At 35.4% G+C, this 27,112-nt stretch overlaps 1 protein-coding gene across 4 annotated transcripts in view; it reads left to right on the forward strand.

The window, feature by feature from the left end:
* PLPP1 (phospholipid phosphatase 1) overlaps window positions 1–27,112 on the forward strand; it is a 77,939-nt gene that overhangs the window by 24,518 nt on the left and 26,309 nt on the right. For 2 of the 4 annotated variants that reach the window (XM_081053735.1, XM_081053736.1), the window contains exon 2: window positions 24,876–25,027. In XM_081053735.1, coding sequence (XP_080909861.1) covers window positions 24,876–25,027 — 152 coding nt within the window. Of the gene's footprint in view, window positions 1–601; window positions 745–7,092; window positions 7,248–24,875; window positions 25,028–27,112 lie in introns of all 4 variants that reach the window. The other 2 variants (XM_081053737.1, XM_081053734.1) reach the window with 2 other exon arrangements.

Raw genomic sequence — 27,112 nt, forward strand, 5'->3', positions numbered from 1 at the left:
GGAAGATGATTCATTGTTTCTTGAATAGTGAAACTCTGGAGACTCACAGTAAATATCCACAAACAACCATGGTATTAATCTTTTCACTATGAAGCAGACCTTTTTCTTAGCATGTTTATGTTTTACGATTCAGGTTTATAAATTGCTACAAGTCTAGCAGGATTGCTATTTGAGTCTTGCAAGCTAGGCCGCCCCGATTATTTTAGGTGCTTCCGGTAAGAGCAAATATATTTTATTGGTGAATAAGAGACCACATTATGATTTATGCTTTTTACTGAGAGTGCACAGTATAATACGTACTATAAAATTGTGCAGTATGTGAGATACATGGCAGTCTTGGAACATGGTCCTTTGTTAACTTTCCAGTGTGTAGAATGGATGCTGAGATTGGAAATCCTACACTTCTGTCTGAAGTAGGGTATGTAAATGTGTGCTTTGTGATACAATTTCAGATCTGATTGTTTGTAGTGGTTCTAGAGTAGAGACTAGGAAAAGATGGATCTGAAGCTGACAATTGTTTATAAAGTCCTATTTTGAAGTATTATTGCTTTATACTCTTTATCATCTCATTTGGAAATCTGGTCCATCTGCTTTCCTGCAGGGAAGACCTGGACCGGTGTTGTGGGTGGATCAGTAAAGAGGATTGAATTGGGGCCCGAACTTCTTTTGTCATTGAGAAAAGAGTAAGGGGTGCTGCTGAGAGAAGTGCTTCCACAATAGCCATGTCTGAAGCTTTGCTTGGAGGTAATGCTGGACTATACAAAGATTGCCTTCAAGATAATAGGAGTTTATGAATCATAAATTTGTTTTAGCAATTAACATGAGTATATCAGTTTATCTTTACTTGTTAGCATTTTGTGTTCCTAGTGGAAAACAAGCTTGAGAAATAATCGTTAGACTGCAGAATTAGAAGTGCTTCCTTGGCATGTTCTTGGACTTTACCTTGTTAAGCAGCTTTTGTTTTTTGTCTTTTCTTGGTTTATTTGTTTTGAGTCTTTTGGAGAGAAAAAAATCATTTAAAACTTTTCAGGACCTAAGTTTATGGTTATACAAAATTATTGTTTATATGCCTCAGAAACTTTTGCTCACTTGTTTATTCATTTCTTCATTTACTTATTCAACAAATATTCTTTGAAGTATTTATTGTAAGCAGGATTGTGGAGGGGATGCTATCAGATAGTAATGTACTCAGGATGAAGGAAAAGTGGAAATGTATTTTGCAGAGATAGCAAAGGCTTAGGGGTGTATATGTGTCTTTAAGAGAGAGACAGACACACATCTATCTATGCACATACACAAACATGGGCCATAGTTATATAGGAACAATCTCTAAATATTTTTAAAATCTGCCTCTTCTTCCTATTCCTGTTGTTATTTCTTTATTTCAGGCTTTCAGCATCTCTTATATACACTAGTATTTCTTGCCTGGACTTGCCCTCTCTTCTAACTTCACACTGCTTTTTCCTTTATACAGCTCTTCTCAGAATTTCCCCTCCACTGAAGCACAGATTAGATTATGTGTCTCTTGTTACCCACAGAATAATGTCCAAACTTCTTAGTACTTGTAGGCAGTCTTAATATAGATTCTGCAAATCGTCCCTTTATTATACTCTCCTGAGTTACTGCTGGCTGGTTACTATCTGAGACCATGCTGAGACCCTGAGTGGTCGTACCTTCTGCCTCCAGGTTCTGTGTATGTCCTGTTTCCCTACGTAGACCTGCTCTCATCATTATCCATCTGCCTTCAGTGTCAGGAGGCAGACCTTGCCCTTTGGCTTCTACAACAGTTTGGACAATGGGAAGCACTGGCAGAAAGAGAGAGGGATTCCTGTTTGTTCTCGCAGCTTCCTCCTGCCAAGTCAGGGCTTGTTGGCTCTCTCAGAGGTCTAATCCTATCAAGTGGCCCTTTTAGGGGTGGTAGCACCTTCAGGAGGTGGCATCGTCCCTTGACTGCCCACACCTTCCATACCTTGTAATAGTCCTTTATTATAAAGTTCTTAAACTACACAGTTTGAGGGTGCCGTTTTCTGTTAGCGCCTTGACTGCTCTATTGTCCAAGTCCTTTAAAGTTTCATCCCTGCTTGCAGTTACAGCTGTGTTATTTTCCTGTAGCACTCATCGTCCTTTCAATAATTTTTTTTGTGTGTGTGTGAGATCTTTTTCATTTCTTCCCTCTTTTAGTCTTTTTTCTTTTTTCCTTCCCTGGCACTGTGGCTGCCATGTAATACGAATTGAAATGTCTGAATGAATAAGGAGAGGAGATTTTCGAGAGGATGCACATTGGAATTTCTCTGTGGTATAGCATAATACTTATTGAGATGTCTGAAATGAGAGCTTTTGAGGAAATCGGGGAAGGTAGTGAGTCCTGAAGTCAGTATAGTCACTTTAGTAGTTCATTCTTAGAACTACTAGATTTTTAGTTCATTCTTTTCAAAAAGTAAACTTAGCTCATGTTTTTCTTTAGCTTTGCTTCTACATATTAGAAGTTAACATTGGTTTAATTCAGTCTTTTCCTCTCTCTTTAAAATGCATTTTAGATTTATTCCATTGGGATATTTTGTAACAGCATGTCTTTAATAAAGTATGTATTATATATAAAATGGGAGGGATTTCAGTTATCACTTAATTGGAGGAGAATATAGGAAATGATATACCGGGGGGTGCCAAAAAATGTGTACACATTTTAAGAAAGGAAAAAGCTGTTTTAATATATACTAATAACAAAAGATGAATACAAGTCACGTTTGACTTCTGCAATTACAAGAGGTGCTCAAAGTGGTTACCATCAGCGTCCAGACACTTCTGATTACGGCGAACTACTGCTTGAGCAACATTGACCAAAGTGTCCACTTGTATACATTTTTTTTGGCGCCCCCGGTGTGTGTGTGTGTGTGTGTGTGTGTGTGTGTGTGTGTGAATATAGCTAGATGAATATCTGAAGATAGATAGATAGATAGATAGATAGATAGACAGACATTAGCTGTATTCCTCAATTAGGAGGGATGCACTAAGAGCAGACATACAATAGTTAAGAAATGTGTTTAGCATGATTGAAGTGTATTTAAGCAAGATTCAACTTTTTAAAAGTGACTTCTCAAATAATTTTAATTAAGGGCAAAATATGCTAGAATTATTTTTAGGGTAAAAAAGTTTCTATGCCCTGTATATATTAAGGCAAGAATATATCTGTCCTGTGAAAGAAGAAAGAATTTCCTATAACAGTAACTTTGACATAGAACTCTCCATTACTACCCTAAAAAATACCATTGAAAATAATCTCTATAGCAGAGAATATTCCATTGCTTTTTTGAGTAGAGGTAGCTGTTTTCTCTAGGAGGATGGATATGCCTGTGTATATGTGTCTCAGGCTGCTCAGGCTGCCATAACAATATACCAAGACTGGGTGACTTAAATAACACATTTATTTCCTCACAGTTGTGGAGGCTGGAATTCCGAGATCAAAGTGCCAGCATGGTGGGTTGTGGTGACAGCTCTCTTCCTGGCCTGCAGACGCCACCTGACTCTATCCTCACATTGCCTTAACTGGTGCATGCATGTGGAGAGAGAGATGTCTGTCTCTTCCTCTTCTTATAAGGCTACCAGTCCGATTGGGTTAGGACCCTACGTTTATGACCTTATTTAGCCTTAATTACCGCCTAAAAGCCTTATCTTCAAATATAGTAAAATTGGGTGTTAGAACTCCCAACATAAGAACTTGGGGGGGAAACAGGTCAGCCCATCGGGGTGTGCATGTGTGTATATGTAAAACATATGAGCAGTAGAGGACATCATGATATATTTAACTTGAAGAAAGAGACGTATGCTTAGACTGTAATAACCCAATAGTGAAATTTCTTCATAAAGGTACTGTGGTGTTAGTAGACGTGGTATAATATAGTCTCTCCCAGGTCACCAACTGCACCCTTTTTCCTCAGACCTCATAGTCTTTACTCAGTTTTCACTCTCCTTCTTGTCTTAGCATTTGATACCCTACATTTACCTGACACAGACTTGATACTCTTACTTCCCCTGGCTTTTGTATCACACTGTCCTACTTCCCTGTTGTTCATTCTTTTGTTCAAAGAATGGTCAATATGTGCTGCCCAGTGAGATACAATTAGCCCCTCCCTCTGGAGCATGTAATCATCCTTTCTTCCTCTCTCTCCTACAGTCTCTTTTTGTGATTTCACTATGGAGATTAGTTCTTAGCTGATTGTTTTATCTTTCTGAGTCTTGGTTTAAGGCTTTCTCTGAGAACTGTTTCATTCTCCTGGCTTAATTTACCAATTCTATTGCCAACAATTTGCATATCTTTCTCTATTTGATTTTTATCCTGAATTTTATTTGTTTACCCTTTCAGTAAATTTTTATTCAGAGTCAACTGTATGCCTGGTGCAAAGGATACAGAATGATACAGTCTTTGCTCTCAAGTTGCTGACAGAATGCAACAGGCAATTTAAAATACATTGTGATAGATACACGTGCAAGGTGCCATGGGACAGATAAGCAGGGAGTGCCTGGCTGGGACTTGATGGGGAAGTAAGAGGGCAAGTAGCCCCAGGAGAAGGCTGACCGTGTATGAAAGCACCTAGGGTTTTGAAAACATATGGGTGGGAATGTTCAGGCAACAGCAAATGGTTCAGTGTGATTGGAGCCTTAAGGGCTGCATGGGGAAGCGTGAAAGACGAGGCTGAGCAATTAAGAAGGTGCTAGATCACCCCAAAGGCAATATTCTCAATAGTAAACGAATTTTCTTCCACTATAAACCACCTCCCAACTTCACGTATCTGTCAGTGGGACCATCTGTCTCCCTGCTTCCAACCCTGACGTGTCATCTCCAGGTGTGCTCAGCAGTTGTGATCAGTCATCAGGTTGGGTATTTTCTGTGTTCAGAATACTCATGCATCCTATTCTATTTCCACTATCAACACACTACTTATCACTTAATTACTGCATTATTTCAAAGCTGTATTAAATGTTCTCCTTTCTATGCTTTCTTCAAAATTAATTTCTACAACCCCTTATTTTACCCTGTTGCTGACCCTAACCAAAGAAGACAGTGATATTTTATTTCCTACAGGATAAGTTCTTTCTTAGGCCCGGATTTTAAATACATAATTCTTTTTAGTAAACGCAAAAATCTCAAGCCCACTTCCTCCCATTAAAAAACACAAAATTGCAGACTTAAGAGTAATCTTTACCAAAGATTTTGTTCCATTAACTTTGAGTTTTCATTATGAACATAACATATAGTTTATACTGAACAAGTTTTCAAAAAGACAGGTCCCTCTCCCCCACAGCCATATGTTCCTTGTCACAATTCTTACCTGTTAATTTAGCCAGATCACTTGCCTTCATGGGAGGCCCTGTATACACTGACTCTAGAAACAGATACTGTGTTTCCCCGAAAATAAGACCTAGCAGGATAGTCAGCTCTAATGCATCTTTTGGAGCAAAAATTAATATAAGATCCAGTATTATATATTATATTATATTATATTATATTATATTATATTATATTATATTATATTATATTATATTATATTATATATTTTATTTTATATTAAAGACCCGGTCGTACATTACAGTAAAATAAGACTGGGTCTTATATTAATTTTTGTTCTAAAAGACGCATTAGAGCTGATTGTCCGGCTAGCTCTTATTTTTGGGGAAACATGGTGGTCTATCTTAGAATCCTGGTTCCACTTACTAGTTTCAGCAAAGTTCTGGAATTCTTAAAGCCTCATAACAACTTTATGTGAAAAATGGGGGAAGTGATAGTATGTACTTCACAGGGTTGCAGTAAGAATTGAGTTATCTCTGTAGCCTATGCCTAGCACGTGTGAGCATGTTGGCTATAAAATGTTACGTACCTTGAACTTCCCTCTGTGCTCTTGATGTGCTCTTGCTGACCTTGCCTCCCTCTACCACTAAATACTCTCCTTGATTTACCTGCTGTTTCAAGTTCAACTCAGCTGCCTTTTCTTTGTCTTTTCTAACTACTCTAGTTCATGTTGACCTCTGAATTTCTGTAGGAGCTTTTCTGTTTTTTATGGTATTTCTTTTTAAATTTACATACAATGAAATTCACTTATTTGTTGTACAGTTCTGTGAGTTTTGCCAGATACGTAGAGTTGTGGAATTACTATCATACTCAAGACACAGAACAATTTCATCACCCTCCCCCCTTAAAAACCTATCTTTGTATTACTTTTTAAACAATTTACTGAGTATACATTCTATTTCTACATATACAGTTTAAGCTCCTAAACTTAGTATCTCTTTTACACTAATTTGTTTCCCTTATGAATGGCCTACTTTAGTATTGAGCATATAGTAAATAGATGCTTAAACGTTTAAATTGTATAAAGCAAAGCCTAAAAGCATGGTAAATTTGAACATGTTAAGAAGCTACTGATTTATTTATTTATTTATTGGTCTTTCATTTTATTTGGGTGAAATATTTCAAATGAAAATTATTTCTTTATATCTTCTTAAAGTGATTTTAGAGCCTTGCCCGGGCTAATAAAAACCATTTTTAATTTGTTTTTGTTTCTGCTTTTATTATCAAATATACTTATGGTTTCTATTGTATTCTAACGCTATTAATGTAAATTTTGATGTGAAACAAAATTTTCTATCTTTCCCCTCAACTACATTTGGCTGTTATGATATTATGATTATTAAATGTATTTACTGAGTTTTTTTTCCTTAAACATAGTTAATATATAAAGCAATTCAATTAAAATTGAATTAGTTACAAAATGTAAAGTGTAAAATCTTGCTGTTTTCTCCACTTTATTTTTCTATGGGCCAATTTTGTTCTTTTTCTTGGGGGTTTCTTTTATTGATTGTCTCTAAAATCAGAGGTCAACGCAAGTAAGAGAATTTATACTTGATAAAAGAGGGGCTGATATGGACAAGCTAATGCTGCATGGTTTCCTCAGTCTTCACTCTTGGATATTGTGGAATATTGATTCTTTATTAGAAACGGCAAAATATGTTTAAGATTTGCATCCCATTCAGTAGACTTTACTTCCTAACGAAGTGAATTGAATTTAACCATGTGTATCTTTTTCCCTTCCCCAACAGCTGCCATGCCTTTGGCTGTTCTAAATTTCGGCCAAATATATCCATATCAGAGAGGCTTTTTCTGTAAAGACAACAGCATCCAGTATCCGTACCATGACAGTACCGTCACATCCACTGTTCTCACCATAGTGGGGCTTGGTTTACCCATTTCCTCTGTAAGTAAATGAATAAGTAGGTAGCGATGGGTTTGTTGTGCCTGAGGTTGGTTGAAGTGATGGCATTGGGGTGGGAGTGAATCCACAGCACTGTCTTCACTAGTGTTGATGTGGTGAGTGATTGCTTGAGGAACATACCCACTGTTTTAATCAGGGGCAGTTTCTCCAGTTAAAAGCGGGATGTTAACCAAAACAACGTGATGTGATCATGAAGAATTACAGAATGATTATTTTAGAATGGAAGGGCTCATTTAAGCCATTTGGACCAACTCCTTTTAGTATACAAGTGAAGACACTTGCTCATGCCCAGTAAGTTACTTTACGGCAGAGCTGAAATTAAGATTATGCTTGTTTTATGATGTTATTAAATGGAAATTAAGGCCATATAAAGGAGATAGATTTATTTAATAAATTTGAGACAACTCAGAAAAGCTGTAAATACATATGCAAAATAAAATCCTCAGAATACATCAGAACTATATCAGTCTTTTAAGTTTTACTGTGCTTCAGATAGTTCATCAGTTTGTAAGATCTGGGTTTTATTATTTTAGATAACTAGAAAGTTTCCTTCTAGGTTCAGTTTGGCAATAATAGGTTAACATTGGCACTTATGATCTGCTTACTTCCTTTTTCCTTAACACTGACTTCTGAGCCTTGCCCATGTCTCTTTTTTATGTGATTTGGAAATAGAATAGAAGGAGCTGAGTACAGATTTACCCCCTGAGTGTTCTGGGAGTGTAGCAGGTCATACCATGTTTCTCCTTTGACCACCTGTCTCTTATCACTTGTCTTCCCCAGATAGTTGACTTAACAAATTTTTGTCTTAGCAAACTTAGCAACCTTATTTTCACAATAGGACAGCCTGGCTTTTCTTTCCCTATTTTGCCCCCACATTGGCTGAGAATAATAACCTAGTTCTTTGGTTTTTCTAGTTCATATCTGAGTTCATTTTGTCTAGAAGTTTTGTTTTATTTTTTTGATGGTCTTCAGCACAGTATTCTAGAAGGTGAAGGGAACTTGGATTTTATGTTCCAAGATATGTTAAATATTTTCATATTTAGTATACACTAATTTGATTAAAACCACTTTTATATAGGAGTAAAGGGGAGAAAAATCTGGGACTTAGTTTAAGGAGATATTTACTTTTTTCCTAAGAAGTAAATTCCACCATAACTTCCATTGTAGCCATCAGGCTTATGAAACAATGTGCAGGAAAGCATATAATACTGCCACACTTAAATGATAATAGACAGTGTTACTGTTACTGTACTTGTATAAAGTACAAGGTATTTGTTGTAGCCATATTTTGAGCAGCTATTGCCACATAAAAATTTTAAAAAACTACCCCTGTATTTCAGGAGGTAATTGCTTGAAGATCAGAAAGTTACTTTTGTATTTGACTTGATACTTTTCATCTTTTTCTAAAAAAAAATTTAATGATAAAAATAATACATATTCGTTAATGAATTTAAGAAAATCTGTTACAAAAAAAAGAAATCACCCTTAGTTCTACCTAAAGACAACTACTGTTAACATTTTGCTATTATTTCCTTTAGTTGAACAATGTTTTAGATCATTATGAACAGTGCAAATTCAGTCTTGTGCCTGTTTTTTACTTATTTTTATAACAAATATTTTTGAATTATTATAAATATCAAACAGCTTAAATGTTTAAAAAGTATAGAAAAAGACTTGGTATGTGCATCCTTGAATTCTTGGCTATGAATTCCCATGAGATTGCTATTGGAGAGATGTGATCTGGAAAGATATTTTAACGCAAATTTATTTATATTAAAAGTAGTATATTAAAAGTAGTTTGGACAGTTTCTGGACCTTAAATATGCTGATGGCTTGTGGATTAATGTGAAGGGATTCTAGGAAAGTCCTGGGGTAGATTTATTTGCTTGTTTTAATAAGCTTATGTATAATATCAGATGTAGGAGACTGTTTTCTGTAAAGTGATTTATGTTTGATGTAACTTCATACACACCTACTTTATAATTTGATGATGAATAAAAAGATTTTGGATGATAGAACATTTTAAAAGCAGTGACTTAATTTTTACAATCTGAGGTCCATAATCTTTTTTAAAAATTCATTCTGTACTGTTTCCTCATCAGCTAATCAAAAAAGATGCAACATTCAGAAAACTATAGATTTTTATATGTTTTGACTTAAAGTTTCTTTTTGCCTTTTAAGGGTCCACTTTTTTTAATACTGTTTTCCCCCTCCCCTTTTTGCTTTATGTAGGTTTACTGTCTCCCTTCTCAGTTCCTTGTACATTTACTTTTATAAATTTTTACATTTCTAGAAAAAGATAAAAGCTTGAATTTGTTTGCACACTTTCAGAGTAATGATAGCAACAATAAAGTTAAATCTCAGATCCTTATGTTGTGAATAAGTATACTTTTTCTAGCTTTAACATGTATATAGATTGGGAATAGAAAACTTTCTTTCTGTGTTTAATAGGTTATTTTACATTGACTTGAGTACTGACTGTGAGTAGTTAACTTTTCTTAGGTCTTGATTATTCTATAGTTTAACCTTGTAGTAAAAATGTTTAGCCTAAAATAATATAGTATAGCCAATTTTTTGTGTGTGACCAACTAATAAAACTCCTAAAGAGACATTGTATTATTTACAGTAACTTGAACTGCACCATGACAAAATAGGAATGCATGTGGATGTATGTGAAAAAGGCTTATTAATTCTTTTATATATAAATACTCTTATAAATAAGTGAGAAACAGATGAATGCCCCAAAGCAAAATGGGCAAAGGGCATGAAGAGAAAGGTGTCAGTGGAATAAAAAAATTGCCAAAAACGTGAAAAAAAAAAGATTTAACGTTCCTAAGAAATCAAAGTTTATTTTAAAACAGCACTGAGAACATGGTTTGGCCTGTTACATTGGCAAAAGTAAGAGCTTTCCCAGCTTGTCAAGTGTAAAAAAAACAAGTTATCTCTCATATACAAAGCTGGCAGGGGTATAAATTGATATTAAAAAGAATATATCGTTGGACCTAGATATTATACTTTTAGCAATTTATACTATAGAAATAATAATAGTTTCATGCAGAGAAGTAGTTACAAGATTGTTCATTACAGCATTATTTTTTATAGCAGAAAATTGGAAATAAGTTCAGCTGTAGGGGACTGTTCATGATTTACCCCAGTGATGAAATGTTATGATATCCATTTTATATTTTTGATAATATATACTGACCTGGAAAGATCTTTGTAATATATTAAGTGGGGGTGGGAGAAGGATAGTGATGATGGTTCTCTCTGAATGGTGGGATTATTAGTATACGAGATTATTTTCATTTTATCTCCTGCATTTTCTTTTTTTTCCCCTCCCTTGCACACATACTGTTTTTCAAATAAGGAAGTCTGTTTTAAATTTTAAAAACCCATTAGAAAATATCCCCTTTTCATTTTAATAAATGTGAAGTTTAACTGTCTTAACTGTATACCCATTTCATATAGTTGTTCCAGAAGCTTAAAAGTGTGAGTTTAGTTTTGTCTATCACCAAGAATGTGGGAAAATAAAAGATTGAACTAATGATATTTTTAAAATGCACAATAAATTAAAATAAAAACTTCACTCCTTTCTCTGCGGCTCAGCAACCTATGTGGCTGACTAGGCTCTTTTAGGAGTAATGGGCCATCTGTGGCTTTGAGTGGATTTACACACAAACACAGAACTTCTTAATGTTTCTATATAGTATAATCCAATTCTTATGCTAACCCCTGGAGTTGGGTCAGACTCCACAGGTTTAAGGTCACAGTCTGCAATAAGACTGCCCTCGCTTTAGTTGTCAGCTGCAAGTTAGGGTCCCCAGGCCATCCATATTTCTGACCCTCTGGTTACAAATCCAAGGGATTCCCATGACCCACTTCCCCCATAAGGCTGCCCTCATTTCAGATGCCAGCCACAAGTTTGGGCGATTCTTCCTGACACTGGGCTATGCAGGCCCAGCAAGGACAGGCAGGATGGACACAGAAGGTCAAGGTAGAAGCCTGGTTGAGAAGAGGGCTCAGAGGAGCTTAACTAAAATTTGGTCAAAGAGTCTTTGTCACTATTTATTATCATTAATGGTGAGCTTCATCCTTAGTGCATATTGTTGATTAAGTTATTAGTTCATGATAGAGGAACATCTGTGTAAACATACCTTAATGTGCAAAACACTCTTACCCTAAGTTCATTAAAAAATGTGCATTATTTGAAATCCTATTATGTCTCCATTGTTTGAAGTGTTTGTCTATTAAAAATTCCTTACTCTAGAATGTGCATTGTTCCGGTTTTTGTTTCCATGTTGACAGGATTGCTGTGCTACCTTTTCAGAGTTTCACCCCAGTAGGCACAAGGTAATAAGCTTTACTAGGCTAGGGACAGCTGTTTTGCTCAACATTGTATCCTTAATGCAAACCACAGTGCTTAGTGTATAACTGGTGTTTAACAAAAGAAGGTAGAAATTTTAATGAAAAACTAAATGTGAAAATGGAATAAGATTGTCGCTTATGTTTAATCATAATTACTACCATGAAAATTCAGCTTAACTCTCTGGCAATACCATATTTCCAAGTCATCTCTTAGGATAAAATACCTCATTAAAATAGATTTTCAGGAAAATAATGGAACACTATTATATTGAATATATATCTTGATTATAGATATCTCAAAATATGGGGGACATTGGAATTAATAAAATTTAGTATTATGGAGCTTGGTTTCTTAGGTTGGGAAAAAAAATTATTTTCTTGTTTACTTATTCCCATGTGGAACTGCATTTCTTGTCTCCATCATTATGGAAAGTATTGATTCAATCAGTTCTTATGAGCAGTTGTTCCAGCACCCTTTCTTTATATAATTATCACAAAATGAAGTAATACCAGATGCATTCCAAAGTAATTTGCTATAACAACAGATGTTTTCTTTGTTTAAAATGGCTTTTCATGCTACCATTGGAAGCGGTAATATATAGATTTGATATATTAAGTATTTTTTATGTATTCATTTTATAGAACACTTGAAAATATCTTGTGATAAATTTTGTTTTATATTGGGTGAACTTAAAGAAAAGTTATATAAATATTGAGTATTTACTGCCAATAATGAAAACTGAAGTTCTGTTAGTTGCACATTAGCCAAGCTTAGTGAATTCCACTGTTGTTTTTTTAATTGCTATAGGTTTTTAAGGGATTCATTGGGAAAAATATCTGCTAATAAAATATTCTTGAGTTTTAGGACATATTATGGAATGCCTTTGCTAAGGTTAAATGGTAAAGAGCTATTGCTTCACACACTGAGTACAGCTCTACAAAATGAGTAGACATCTAACTTTTCTGCTGCATGTATCTTGACAAATCAGCAGGCTTTGAATGGGTTACATTTTATTCCTAGATGAGAACTCTGATTTTCTAAAAGCCCTAAAATCTCTTTCTACTAAATGAGGTTTATCAATGAATTATATGTGATAAGAAGACAATTAAAATTAAAATACTCATTTTGTCTACTACCAGGAATTAAGTCTTATTACCATTTAAACTTGCAATCAGAGTTATACCCCCCCCCTCAACTTTCTACTTTCACTTTTTCAAGCAGAAGTGACACAATTTTTCATTTGTTAAACATTGAATTGGTAATATGGCCAAACATAAATATATTTGTGATAGATATGCGATTAATATGCTGTTATTTAAAAATGTATAAAAAAGGTCAAATTTATCTTCTTTCCATTAATTCTCAACCTTTTTATAGAACAGAACAAATCTTTTTTTCTGTTTACAAACCTTTCATATCTGAATATATGAAAATACTAGCATGATGATGTCTGTGTTTTTCTGTTATAGACAGAAGAGTTTGAAGGCAGAGTATCTTAGTATGACTTATTTTGGGAATGTTATCTGTCACACTAGGTAAAAGTGAATGTGAAGGCATTTGTGTTAACATTTCATGACTTTATTTTCCTCTTTCATAAATACTTTTTAAAAAAACTCTAGCTGGGGATTTTTTATACTTTACCTTTTAGGTCCTAAGAACTTGATTGAATTCATGACATTGTTTCTTTTGAAAAATTTTTTGTAATTAAAATTAAATCTACCTTGGATTTGGCAATGAGTTTTTAGATAATAACACCAAAAACATGGTCAATGAAAGAAATAATTGATAAGTTGGACTTCATTAAAATTAAAAACTTCTGCTCTGTGTAAAGCCACAAACTGGGGGAAAATATTTATAAAACATATCTGTTAAAGGATTTTTATCCAAAATATACCAAGAACTCTCGAAACTCAACAATAAGAAAACAAACAACTCAATCAAAAATTCTTCTCACCAAAGAAGATACATAGATGGCACATAAGCATATGAAAAGATGCCCAGTATCATATTTCATTACGGAATTGTAAATTAAAACAACCATGAGATATTACAATATACCTATTAGAATGGCTAAAATCCAAAACACAACGCCAAATGCTAGTACAGATGTAGATCAACAGAGGTTCTCATTTATTGCTGGTGGGAATGTAAAGCGGTACAGCCATTTTAGAAGACAGTTTGGCAGTTTCTTTCAAAACTAAACAGTCTTACCATAGGATCTATCAGTCATGCTCCTAGGTATTTATCCAAACGATTTGAAAATTTACATCCACACGAAAGCCAGCACATGGCTGTTTCTGACAGCTTTATTCATAATTGCCCAAACTTGGAAGCAACTGAGATGTCTTTCTGTAGGTGAATGGATAAACTGTGGTACATCCACACAATGGACTGGTCAGTGCTAAAAACAGTTGAGCTATCCAGCCATAAAAAGACATGGAAGAACTTTAAATGCATATCCTTAAATGAAAGAAGCCAATCTGAAAAGGATTCATACTGTAATTCCAACCATATACATTCTGGAAAAGGGAAAACAATGGAGACAATAAAAACATCATTGTTTGCAAGGGGTTGGGAGGAGGAGAGAAGAGGAATGAGAAGTTTGATTACAGATGATTTCAAAGATAGTAGTAAACTATTCTGTATGATAATGTAATGGTGGATGCACGATGTTACGTATTTGTCAAAACTCATAGGACTGGGGCGGCCGCGGGGCTCAGAGGTTAGAGCGCGAGCTCTGAACAATGGGGTTACCGGTTCAATTCCCACATGGGCCAGTGAGCTGCGCCCTCCACAACTAGGCTGAAGGACAACAACTTGGAGCTGATGGGCCCTGGAGAAACACACTGTTACGCAATAAAAATTTAAATAAAAGACAAAGGCAGACAAACTTAAAAAAAAACAAAACTCAGAACTGTACAACATAAAGACAATGCAAAGAATGAACACTAATGTGAACTATGGAGTTTAGTTAACATCTCATTATTGGTTCATCAGTTATATCAAATGTACCACACTAATGAAAGATGTTTAAAACGGGAACTTCAAAGTGGTGGTTGTAAGCAAGGGAGTATATCTTTTCTCAGTGTTTTTTTATATAAACCTAAAACTGCTCAAAAAAAATAAAGTGTATTTTTAAAAATTAAAAAAATTTGCTCAAAGTTTGGTGAAATGTCAATGCTCTTTGGTTAAATAACATTAGTTAAGATTGCTTATCTACAAACGATTATCCTTATAGTTAGTGAATATTTATATATTCATTGCTCTGAATTGGATTACTTGATAAGGTATAGAAAGTAAAGTTTCTGGGCTATAATTCATATAATTTATCTATTTGTGAACTCATTTTATGAGTATTTCTTTTCACTTGAGATTATTTGTTCTTACCAAAGGAAAGAAGTGCAAAATTGATTGACAGTTTAATAAATAGAATAAACTTTTGATTTATAAGACTTAATCTAGCGAAGACTTAAATATGGGAAAGAAAATAATACAAATCAGTGCCAGTTTTCAGTTTTTTATAGTGAAAAACAACAAACAAGGAACTGAAATCTTGTGGTACTTACAGTCCTCTTAGAAAATATACTCATATGAGTGGAATATGTTTAGTGCATTTTATGTAAGGGACCATTACTGGGTAAAGTTTTATTATGCGGTAGACCTTAATACATTGAAAATTTTATGGCTCTCTGAAAAATAATACATTGAACTTAGAAGCATCTTTTAATAATGAGGATTTTATCTAAATACAGGTTCGTAGTCCGTTACCAAAAAACTCTTGGAGCCAGAAATTTTTGAATTTCTGAAAGGTTATATAATACCTCATGTAATGCCCTCGGCAGACTCTAGTACAGTATCTCATAATCAAGACATTAATATTTACATAGTGAAATATGACTAGTCAAAGTAAGTGGGGTGAATAAAGGCTAGGGTTGTTCATTTTTTTCAGGTTAAGTTTTGCCATTTAGATAAGTTCAGGTTGGATGTCGGCATCAAATGTTAAGAAAGAAATAAGAATTTGAGGTCTTTGGGTCTTAGAATAAGCGATTATAGGCCTTTGAGTGAAAGCTGATTTAAAATTATCTAATTTCTTAGTCATGTTATGTGGTTACTTTAGACAAATATTTGAAAATCACAAATTTAGTTTTTGTTGTAAGCTTAGAACTGCTTATGTGAAACATCCATTTGTGATTGGAGTACAGGATTGGTGATGTAAGCTATAAAAAAAATAAACATGTCCATTGCAGTACAGTGATTTTGAATACGACCTTATTCAGTAATTGGGAAGTGTGAGCAAAACTAGTGTCCTGGAAAGAAGCCACTCATGAAACACTTGGGTGATTCCTTATAGCTAGAAGTAGCTTACGTTGCCTACCTGGCTTTCTGGAAAATCACTTATTTTCCAGAATCTATTGTAGCCAGATTTCTGTGAACTCCATCTTTAAGTAAGAATTTTTAGAAGTTCTCTACCATTTCTGTCAATTATCTTTAAGTTTTCTTATTCAGAACCAGAATGAGATAGGATCTTAAACACGGCAGTTTACTGCTTGATCATGAACTTGTGTTTCCTGAATGACAAGAAATGGAATTCTATATTACTTACAGAAAGAAAACTTTCTGTTTTCACACCTGTTTTTGATGAATAGCCAACACCGGTTCAGAGCATGGCATTAGAACAACCTACTTTCAGAAGGCTGTTCCCAGTGGCTGCCTCTGACAATAGGGTAGGTAGCAATAGTGAGGAGTCTTTTTAATCTAAGGTGACTTTCTACTGGCTGTCTTGGCTTAGAGTTGGGAGGATCCAGTTTGGGATCTTGTTATAATCTAGGCAGTGTATAAGCAGAGGTTACTGACAGGGCAGTAAGAGTCGGTGGGGAGAATGGTCTAGTGATTCACTGATTTTTTTCCAGTAGAATATTTGGGAGTTTTGAAGTACAGTGCACCAATTACGTGTTTAGTTAAATGTGCATTTGTGTTAGATTTATACTTTGGTGTTAATCTTCTGATATACGTAAAAGATTTTAGAAGATCTTTTAGAAGATCTTTTGGTATTTTAGAAGATACCAAAATTTGAGGGAAAATACGATCTCTGTCAAATCAATTTCTCTGTAACTTGGGGGAATATGCCCTTCTTTAATTTTAGCAGCAGAATTACCTGTTTCCAGTGTGAAGAGTCACTGTTCCGTGGCACCCAGTAGTAAAATCCCTGGGCAAAGAGATGAAAAGAGCAACTGGGAAAGACTTATTTTGTTTACTATAGAATTTTGCTTATTTTCTTTGAAAATGTTATAAATTGGGTGTTCATTGGTTTACAATTTTTGCATATGTGGTAAATGGAAGGCTGTGTTTGTTCTGTCATTTATTGTCTGTTTTATGTGAAGTATGACTGTGTTACAGATTCTTTCTCTCAAGACAACTATCTGAGGTTGGTAGGTATTTCTCTTTTATAGCTACCAATAGGCCAAGTTGGGATTTTAAGCCCATCACGTCGGTGGTATGCTATGGTTTACGTTCTCTTTGACAGTTATTGTCTTCAGGATGGAGTGGGTCTCATGTGATAGAAGTGGGTAGGTCTGTAAGCTCTTTTGTTTTGGTTTTCTTTTATCAGATGGAAGCTGTGAATATGAGTCTAGGTGGTGAAGATGAGATTAGGGGGCAGTGGTTGGAAACAGGTTAGTGTGATAGCAGCCACCAAAGCATACAGTGGAGTTTGTCCAGGTTGACTTCATCTGCCGGAAGTATTTTTGAGTACTGATCTAGACAATTTAAGATTGAAAATTTGAATGTGAATCTGTTGTTTAGCTCCACTGCTGAAATTCACCGTGACCTTGTGTACGTCACTTAATTTGTTCTAATGTATTTCTCTATATAAAAGATGCTTTTGAGTTTATCAGAAAGCCATGAAAAGAGGGTTTGTTTCATTGATGTAGGCACCTATCTCAAAGTCTGTCCTTTGATCTGAAGAGCAGAGTTCCCTGATTTAACTCCCAGTACAGCAAACCACTTTGGTATTATACTTTGGAGAAAGCTACTGCCAATTATTCACCTAAGTAAGAGTGAAATGCTTTGTATTTCTTTCCCTGATCTTCTCATTGTCTTTTTCTGGACTCTGTCCTTGCTGCATTCTTACTTATATACCACACTGTCTTGATTATTGTAGCTATATATTGAGTGGTAAAAATATATAAAAATATATTAAAATCCAGTGGAGGAAAAAATAAAGTATAGGTACATTTTTCTCAAAAAATTCAGGGAGCATGACTCCTCCAACTTTATTATTCTTTTTTTCAGAATTATTTTAGCTGTCTCATTCTCTTGCTTTTCCACATGAATTCTAGAATCAGTGTGTATACAAACAATCTGGCTGGAATTTTGATAAGAATTGCAGTAAAGTTGTAGATTAGTTTGGAGAGAATTCACATCTTCTTAATTTTCCAATGCATGTTTTTATTTAGGTATTTGATTTCTTTCGTCAGTGTTTTGTAGTTTTCAGCATCTAGATCCTGTACACATTTTGTTAGGATGATACCTAAATACTTCAGTGTTTTAAACTATTACAAATGGTATTGTGCTTTTAAGTTTGGTTTCCAATTGTTTGTCGCTGCTATATTGAAATTTGCATGTTGACCTTATGTCCTGTGACCTTGCTACACACACTTACGTGTTCTAGGAGTTTTGAGATAGATTCCTGCGGATTTTCTATACTCTCCTGATTTTACCTTACAGGCCGCTTTTACTCCTTCTCCTTTGAAGTTCCTTCTCTTCTTCATGATCTTTTAATTTTGGAGTGCTCCAGGGATCAGTCTGTGGGTCCTCTTTTCTCCTCTATGTATACTCACTCCTTGGTGATCACAATCCAGTTCCATGGCTTTAATATCACCGCTAAGCCACATTTATATCTTTTGCCTGGCCCTCGTCCCCAACGGACTTGACTGCCTACTCGACATCTCTGCTAATACCCGCCTCTAACTTGAGTTATTCAAGTATGAACTCTTGGGTCTGTCTTTTACCCTATTCAGTCTCCAGTTTTCTCCATCTCAGTTAATGCACTTTTAAACTTCAGGACTCTCAAATGGAAAACCTTAGGGTCATTGTTAACTCCTTTCTCACACTCACATCCAGTACTTCCATCAGCAAATACTATTGCCTTTACTAAAATAAATTTAGAATATGACGACCGGGAGACCTGTGCTGTGCCTACGGCCCCTCCCCACTTCAACCTAATGCCTTATTCAAAGTAGTAAGAAGTCAGTTAACTGTTGAACTGAATTGAATGATTGCTTCTTTATTAAAGAAGTGGTACTCAGGACTTTGAGATCTCAGTTCGTCGAATTATAATGTCCCTTAATGTTGACAAAAATAACATTTTTATATCTTAAGATTCCAAAATTCTTAAGACATCTATTATAGATGGAGTTCCATAATCTTTGGTTTGTGTATTTGTACAAGTTCAAATGCAGATAATATTAAACTTTTTCCTAAGTTTCCTTTAAGATACAGTGATAGAGTTTATAAATAGGAGAATGTTCTAGCTTCAGTTTATTTTAGTTATAATTTGTTGTGTAGATTGAAATGATTATCTTTCAGTTTTTAAAAATTCTGTCTCTAGGAAAGATTAATGTTAAAGAAATAGGCTCAGATAAGTACTCCATGTAACACAAGAGTACATCATGTACTCTTACTTGTTTACAGCAAAAGAGGTATATTCATGCTTTAAGTAATAAAGGAGTGCAGTCGTCCAGGTATTCGTTCAGTTATACAATACTCATGGTCGTCAGTTCTCTCTTGTTGGCTTTTGTTTTGGGGAGTATAGTAATTTTTTTGTTTTCTGCTTCATTCCTTCTGTTTCCTGCACTACATTTTATCTTGTATCCCCATGTGCACTTCATGCATGAACAGGGCAGAGTGATCTCACACGTTCTCTTGAGTAGTCAGCAGAACTTCATTCTCTTAAATATAAGCAGAGGGAAAAGCAATGATGTGTCGGCACAGTCTTTTTACTGTCGTATTACGTATGATTATATTTTAGGTACTGTATCACTGGCATCTTGTGACAACTTGTATTTTTTAAATTGATTCTTTTCCTACTTGGAATTTTCCCCATTGGTAAATAAACAAAGGAAGATTTTTCAAATGATCTAATAGAGAAGGTAGATTAAATACACACACACCTCACTTACTGTTTAGCCTAAGGATACAGTCAGGTGGCAAAAATAATAATAGACCCATTATTCTACAGGTTATCCTGTACCTTTTGACTCTTTAGGTTTCTAGTCTCCATCTACGTCCTCTCCTCCCTTTCTTGTTCAGGCATTAGAGGAATGCGATCCCTGAGATAGATATTTCACAAATGGGCATCATTCTCTCTGTTCACTGAGGTCCTTTGGTCTGCCAGTGAGGTCTTTTTGTCTCCCAGGCCATTGAGGTATGGTAGCTGACCTCTCAACAGATCTCAAGGGACAGCTTTGTGTCGGAATTTGTCAGTCTCTTGCTCCTGCTCTTATTCCTGAATTAGTGTGTCCCTTAATGATTGGTAGACTCTGGAGTTGCGTGCTGACTCTCTCCTGGGCATCTATCTAGTGGATTTCATATTTGTATAATAGAATACTATTCTGCAATCAAAAGGAGCAAAATATCTGTGCTACACCATGGATGAGCGGTGTAACATTGTTTTTGTGGAGGCATTTATGTAGTTTTTACTATTAGAAGAGTTTCCTTTACATGTAAAAGGTATTTAACCACAATTTCTCAGTTTTGCTGGACACTTCACCACCAATCTTTCTAACTAAGATATTTATTATTATTTAGATCATGGTATCGAGATGCTGAGTGTTTGTGCAAGAGGAAGTTAAGAGATGTGTGACCACGCTCTTACGTTATCTTTTCCTATCTCTGGAGAAGTATTCTTGAGGGTTTTTGTTTGTGGAAGTGATGAGTTACCATATCACATATTCTCTTTTGTTATTAATATTCACTGGTAGGAGGTAGAAAGGCTGTATTTATTTGTGGGTATGAGTTAACTATGCAGAGAATCTGATTCTTAAATGGGCTAATATGACAAGCCACGTGGGCATATTAAAAAGCAGGATGTGGGAATGTAAAGGGGTGTAGGCATTTGGAAAACAGTTTGTCAGTTCCTTAAAAAGGTAAACATATGACCCAGCTATTCTACCCCTATATATCTACTTAATAGAAATGAAAATATATATTCACACAAATACTTGTACGTGAATGTTTGTAGTGACATTAGTCATAATAGACAAAAACTGGAAACAACCCAAATGTCCATTAACTAGTGAATGGATAAACCAAATGTAGTACGTATACACGTACAATAGGGTACTATTCAGCAATAAAAAGGAATAAAATGCATGCTACAACATGGATGAACGTCAGAAACATCATGTTAAGTGATAAAAGCCACTTACAGAATACCACGTGTATGATTTCATTTATATGAAATGTTCACAAAAGGCAAATCTATGTGGAGACAAAACAGATGAGTGGTTGCCTGGGGTTAGTAGTGGGAGAAATGATTGAATGCAGATGGGCTCATGAGAATTTGGGGGGTTTTGAAAATATTCTGAAACTGGATTATGGTGATGGTTGCACAACTCTATACACTTACCAAAATAATTGAATTATATACTTAAAGTGGATGAATTTTATGTTCTGTAAATCACCTCAATAAAGGGAATGAAAATGAATTTTGTCAACTGAAGTATTAAGAGAAACATTGTTTGACAAATGTAGTCATTTGACAAATGATGAAAAGGGATTGTTTTAGAGATGAACTCCAGGGAAAAGGAAAAGGGGGTTTGACTTGGATTTATAAAAGAGCAAATGGAACCCTTCACTTTGCCTTGAAATCTATAGTAAATGTTTAAGGTACCATCAGATATCTTTACTTAAATTTTTGCATTTCTCCGTGCTGTTGTATACTGTGGCTAGTAGAGAAAATTGGTGGTATAAAGTAACGTTTCTGGAGCGGTTTGTCAAGGACCTTAACGTTTATATCCTTTGGCCTATATAATTCCACATAAAAATATATTCTAAGGAAATAATTAGATATGCAAATAATAATTGGTATTTGGAAATGTTCACTGTAGTAGGGTAATAAAACAAAAATAACCCTCATGTTAAGGGGAATGGTTATAATTGTTTAAAGTGTGCTCTCTTGGTTGTATGCAGTAGAATCCCTTTCTAACTAGCTTAAGTAAAAATGGGTTTTGTCGAAAGGTTGCAGGGCACTCAGACAACTCCGAACAGCAAGACCAGAGAGGCCCTTTGGCAGTGAGACCCAGAGCTGCTGTCTCCGTTTCGTTTCTCCATCTCAGGTGTCAGGTGTCCCTGCTGTTTTCTCTGCAGACCTGTGTTATCCTCAGCCAGTCTTCAGCCAGTGTTTCTTATGAATGGCCATGCTGTTGGCCAGCTCTGAGTCAGTCTTTGTTCCAATTCCAAAATTTCCAGAGCAGGAATCTGTACCACTAGTTCATCTTTTTGAGCCTTATGTGTGTCCGTGAATAACGGATCTACGTTCAGGTTTAATTAATTCCTGAAAATGAAATGGCATTGGGTAATGACTTTGAAGTAATACATCTCGTGGGTTTATGTGAGAGATCACAAATATTAGTTATTAATTTAAAAATATTTCTAAGGCCTTCTGTGATACGATCTCTTCACTCAAACTCTCAAAAGAATAGTGTGCATTTGTGGTAGATTCATTCATTCTTCTTCTTTTTTTTTAATCATTTCTTACTGAAACCTCTATGGTCTTGTTTCCACCCCTTCTTATTAAAACCACTTTTATTAAGTCTGGCAATTGAAAACCCATTGGCCATTGTGGACCAGTCGCCACTTCCTGCAATTCTCTCTCTGGACTTGGCCTCAGGGTCATTACTTTCTCCTGACCCTCCTTCAGCCCACCACACCTGCCTCAGTGGGCCTTCTTTTTCTGCTCATCCCTTTAGTGTTGCTGCTGCCCTGCCCCACACCCTCCACTTCTTTCACTTCAGAGCCATCACGCACAATTTCTTTTACCTCTGTGGCTTCAGACCTTTTTTTATATCCTCAAATCTCTATCTCAGTACCAGACGCCTGCTGCTGAGATTCTGACTGATAGCCACCAGCTGAGAGCCTCACCAGCCCTTTTTGAACCCTCATAGCTCTTTGTCCCTCTGCTTATTCTCTGCTATAATTATGTACATTATTCTATTTTGTATTCCTGGTAGTACCTAGCAGAATTCCTTGCTCAATGGATTCACTCTATATTTGCCCACTTGAATATTTCTATTAAAAAAAATAGACTGATTATACTTGTATGTGATTTTATTTTGTTTCCCTCCTATCCTAAAAAATACCCACAAACATTTTTTCTAAATCTAAGAATAATTTCTAACATAGATTTTGTGGTCAAAGAAAAAAAAAATCAACTTAATGTTAATGAATATGCCAGTTAAAAACATTTCCAATATATTTGGGCCTGTTAACGAATAAGGACATAAAACCTACCGAGTTTTAGATACTAATCAAATGTGGACTTAACTTCTGTACTACTCCGAAAGAAAGAAATGCTCTTTGAAAAATTAAAGCGATGCAGAAATATGCAATGTAGATATTGAAAGTTTCCAATATTGTGTGTAGAGTTCTTGCAAGTAAAATGAATTATAGAAGTTCTAGCTCTTTGTAATACAAAATAAATGTGCCCATTGGATTAGAGTATAGTTTATTGGTTGAAGGCTAAGTGTTCAGTGATTGTACCGGGCAACAGCTCAAACTTCAGCTTTGAGGATTCATCCCACAGCGTGTGCGAAGTGAAAAGGTTTGTGCTGCAACCGTAGTGTTCGTGCTGAAGGCTTGGGTATCTCACCTCGTTCCTCTGAAGGCAGACCACGTGGTGGATCAGAGGGTAGTCTGAATTCAGGTATGACAGGTAGTGGAATGTAAGGGTCAGTCAGCAAAGTCAGTTCTAATTCATTGCTTTTGTTTTTTTTAATGACTAATTTACTACAAGTATTACTTTGGAAACTTTGTGAGCATCTTAAAGGCCTAATGAGTTTACCACTGTTGGCAAATTGGTTCACACAAAGAAATAAACTTTTCTTTGTGTATTCAGGTTCTCCATGAAAACCAGGAATATAAATGAAAGAACTAGGAATGTGCTTCTCCTTTTCAGTTGGCCCTTGTAGATTGAATAGACTTGATATTTGAAGGACAATCAGGCAGTGTCAGAGGCTTGGTTGTCATTCAGCCTTTAGGGCTTTATCTATGGAGTTCCTGAGACCTGTAAGTGGCCATCAAGACTTGGTGCTTCACGGAAAGAATGCTTGAACGTAGAATATGTTAGCTTAGTGGTTATGGTATCACTGCTGAGAGAATGGGTCATTTAGGGAGACAAACTTCGGTACTTGAATAAGTCTTGAAGCAGACCTCATGTGGAGGGTTTCTGCTAAACCCTATCTCTTACAAAGCAGTGCTGGTCAGTATGCTGCAGTATTAAGTATGCCAAATTCAGTGACGTAAAAGAGAACTGAATTCTTCAAGTTCAGACTTAGGCAAAAGTAGGACATTTTAGGAGATGAGTGTGAGACATGATCTTTAGGGAAATCATTGCTGATGGAAACGGAGAGAGCTGTTTTTCAGGTGCTTTTTTGTGCTTGATTCCATTGTCCATCTTTTCTTAAGAAACTTGATTTAAGTTCAGACTCCTTTTCACAGCACCTCTAAACTGGCTGTAACAGTAACAGAAATGAATGGATAAAGCTTTATTTAGATACTCTGATAGCTTAGCTAACGACCATGACCTGTCTAAAGGAGGTAGTAATATAGAGACAAAATGGGGGATGACAAAATGCTCTTTTCTTTTTGGAAGCAAAGTCTGTGACAAATTGGTTTAGAAATAGTGTTGAAAACCTTGTGATGAAACGACAAACGAGCATCAGGGGATTTTTTTCTTTCCTAAAATCCATTCAGTGTATTTGGGCAGAAACAAAAGGAAGAAGATACTCTTGGTTAAATTGATTAGTAGAGGACTTGGAGCATTGTTTCCTGCAGAAAAAAGATCTTTACCCTAAACTGTAATCTTTCTACCTTCTGTTGCATGCATTGCTGCATTTCCTTTTTACATGTGCTCTTATTTATTTTCATGGCAAATGTATTTTTAAACAGCCTCTGGAATAATTATTGCCATTAATTAGTTTTGATATTTCCTTTTTAATGATATTTTCATTTATTCCTTTTGATAGCTGGATTGCCTTTTGCAATTCTTACTTCAAGGCATACCCCCTTCCAACGAGGATTATTCTGTAATGATGAGTCCATCAAGTACCCTTACAAAGAAGACACCATCCCTTATGCGTTATTAGGTGGAATAATCATTCCATTCAGTATTATCGTTGTAAGTTAAATCTGCTTTTTCCAAATTTATCGCTTTTGGGCAGTTGGCTTAATTTTTGTATTAATCTGTTAATGATTGAATGCATAACCCTGTAAAATAATGTATTTTTATAACTTTTAATTGAAAGTGTTATTTGATCAAGATAATTTCAGCTATTTTAGGTGGAGACAAAAGAATAACAATGTATAATTAGAAGAACCTTGCTGAATATGTGTTGGTTTTATGCTAATCTTTTTCAAGTCACTGTGTTTTTTAGAACTGTAATTGGTTATTGTTTCAGTAATCATGTAATAGATGAATATCAATATGTTTCTAGTATACCTTGTACCTAGGATATTATTTTATAATTTATTGAATCTGTGTATATGTATACACTTTCTAGTTACTGAATTCTGAAAAGAAAAATTGCTAACGAAGACTTCATTTAACCCATGTTTACTTTAAAGAATGTTTAGATAATGCTAGAAACGGGAGAGAACAGCCAAAGTTCTATAGATAATTAGCAGTGAACATGACAGACTTTTTACTGGTATTGAAACACAATAATAACTTATTTTCTAGGATTTCAGGTGGGAATGCTCCGAGAATATCTAGGGAGAAGATGTTAAGTGATCAGACTAGATGATTTTTATGTCTTGACCCAGAGAGTCTATGATTTACATTAGTTTTATGCTCCATAACTTGTAACTTTAGAAACAAGGTTTTTTTTCTTATTAGTTAAAAGCAGAAAATGTGGTCCCACCCAGGAGATAGGCCAACAAGATAATGTCATATATGTCTTGTCAGTTTTCCTTATTAGCACTGAAAGTTAATCAACTCATAATTTGTGGTACACAATTAATAGAAGAAAACCTCTGCTGTACAGATGTTTGTTTCCTGAGGTTGTGAGCTCCTTGAAGGCAGATACAGAGCCTTGTGCATCTTGGTAGCCTTCCTGCCTGCCCTGGAGCCTGGCCTGTCCTAGGTGCTGGCAAAAAACAGGAGTCGTGACGCAGTAACAATGTGGGCGACTCGCCTGCAATATGGTTAAGTTTTAAGAAATTGGTGGATCCCTTCAATCTCGACAAATCTTTACACTGAGTTTTGACTCTTGAAAGAAAGAAAGCCAAGCCTATGCTTCTGGAGTAAGAGTAGGGTCTTTTTCTTTTTTTTGAGTATATATGTTTCTGAGAGCTTACTATTTAAATATAAAAATTTTAGTAGGACTCTTATTTGCAAACAGTACCTGATTTCAGACAAGATTGAACTACTCAGACACCACTACAAGTGTACTTGTCTTTCAATTCTCATTTTCATTGTGTCTCAGTAAAAAGGGTGCTGTACAAGCAAAAGTCCGAAATTCGCTGCAGACCAGAGGCAGCAGGACTGAGTGTCGACTTCTGGGCACCCTGTGGGTGTCTGACAGAACGCTCAGTTAACAAAAACCCGTTAGTTTTATTTCGTTAACTAGGAGCTTTTGGCTATTTCAGCATCACCTGTGCGAAAGTCATCATTATATTTAATAAAACAGCAAGTAAATTGAGTGTAGGTTTCTTAGAACAGAACAGACTGTTTAAAGGTGCTGTCAAGTGCTATTTTCATATTAACTGTATCAACAAAGACAAACACTGCGTAGGACAGTGGTTTTAGGTACTAATTTAAAATAATTTTAGTTTCTTCATTAACTCGGCTTCTTACAGGCAGCACTTAGACTTGTATGTGTTTAATTTTATTTACTAGAAGGTAAAGGGTTTCCTTAAAAAGTCTTTTAGGACTGTGATTCAGACTTCATACCAGGTCTTTGACATGAGTTGCAAATGACCCACAAATACAGGAGTGATTGAGGGGGCCTTGTAGAGAACCAGAATTAAGGTAGTTTCTCGGAAGTCCAGAGAGCGTGTCAGTAAAGAGGAAATGGTCAACAATGTCTCATACTACCAAAGTTAAGGTAAATGAGGGTCGATAAAAATCTGTTTGATCTGATGAGACTGTTTTGACTTTTGAGAGAGATTCAGTATAATCAATAAAGGGAATGGAGGTAATTAGAGATATTTAGGAAGGAGAGGAAGTATGTCTGTGATTTTAGATTATTCTTTTGGGAAGGTG

This window comes from Rhinolophus hipposideros (genome assembly GCF_964194185.1).
Source record: "Rhinolophus hipposideros genome assembly, chromosome: 7".
NCBI lineage: Eukaryota > Metazoa > Chordata > Mammalia > Chiroptera > Rhinolophidae > Rhinolophus > Rhinolophus hipposideros.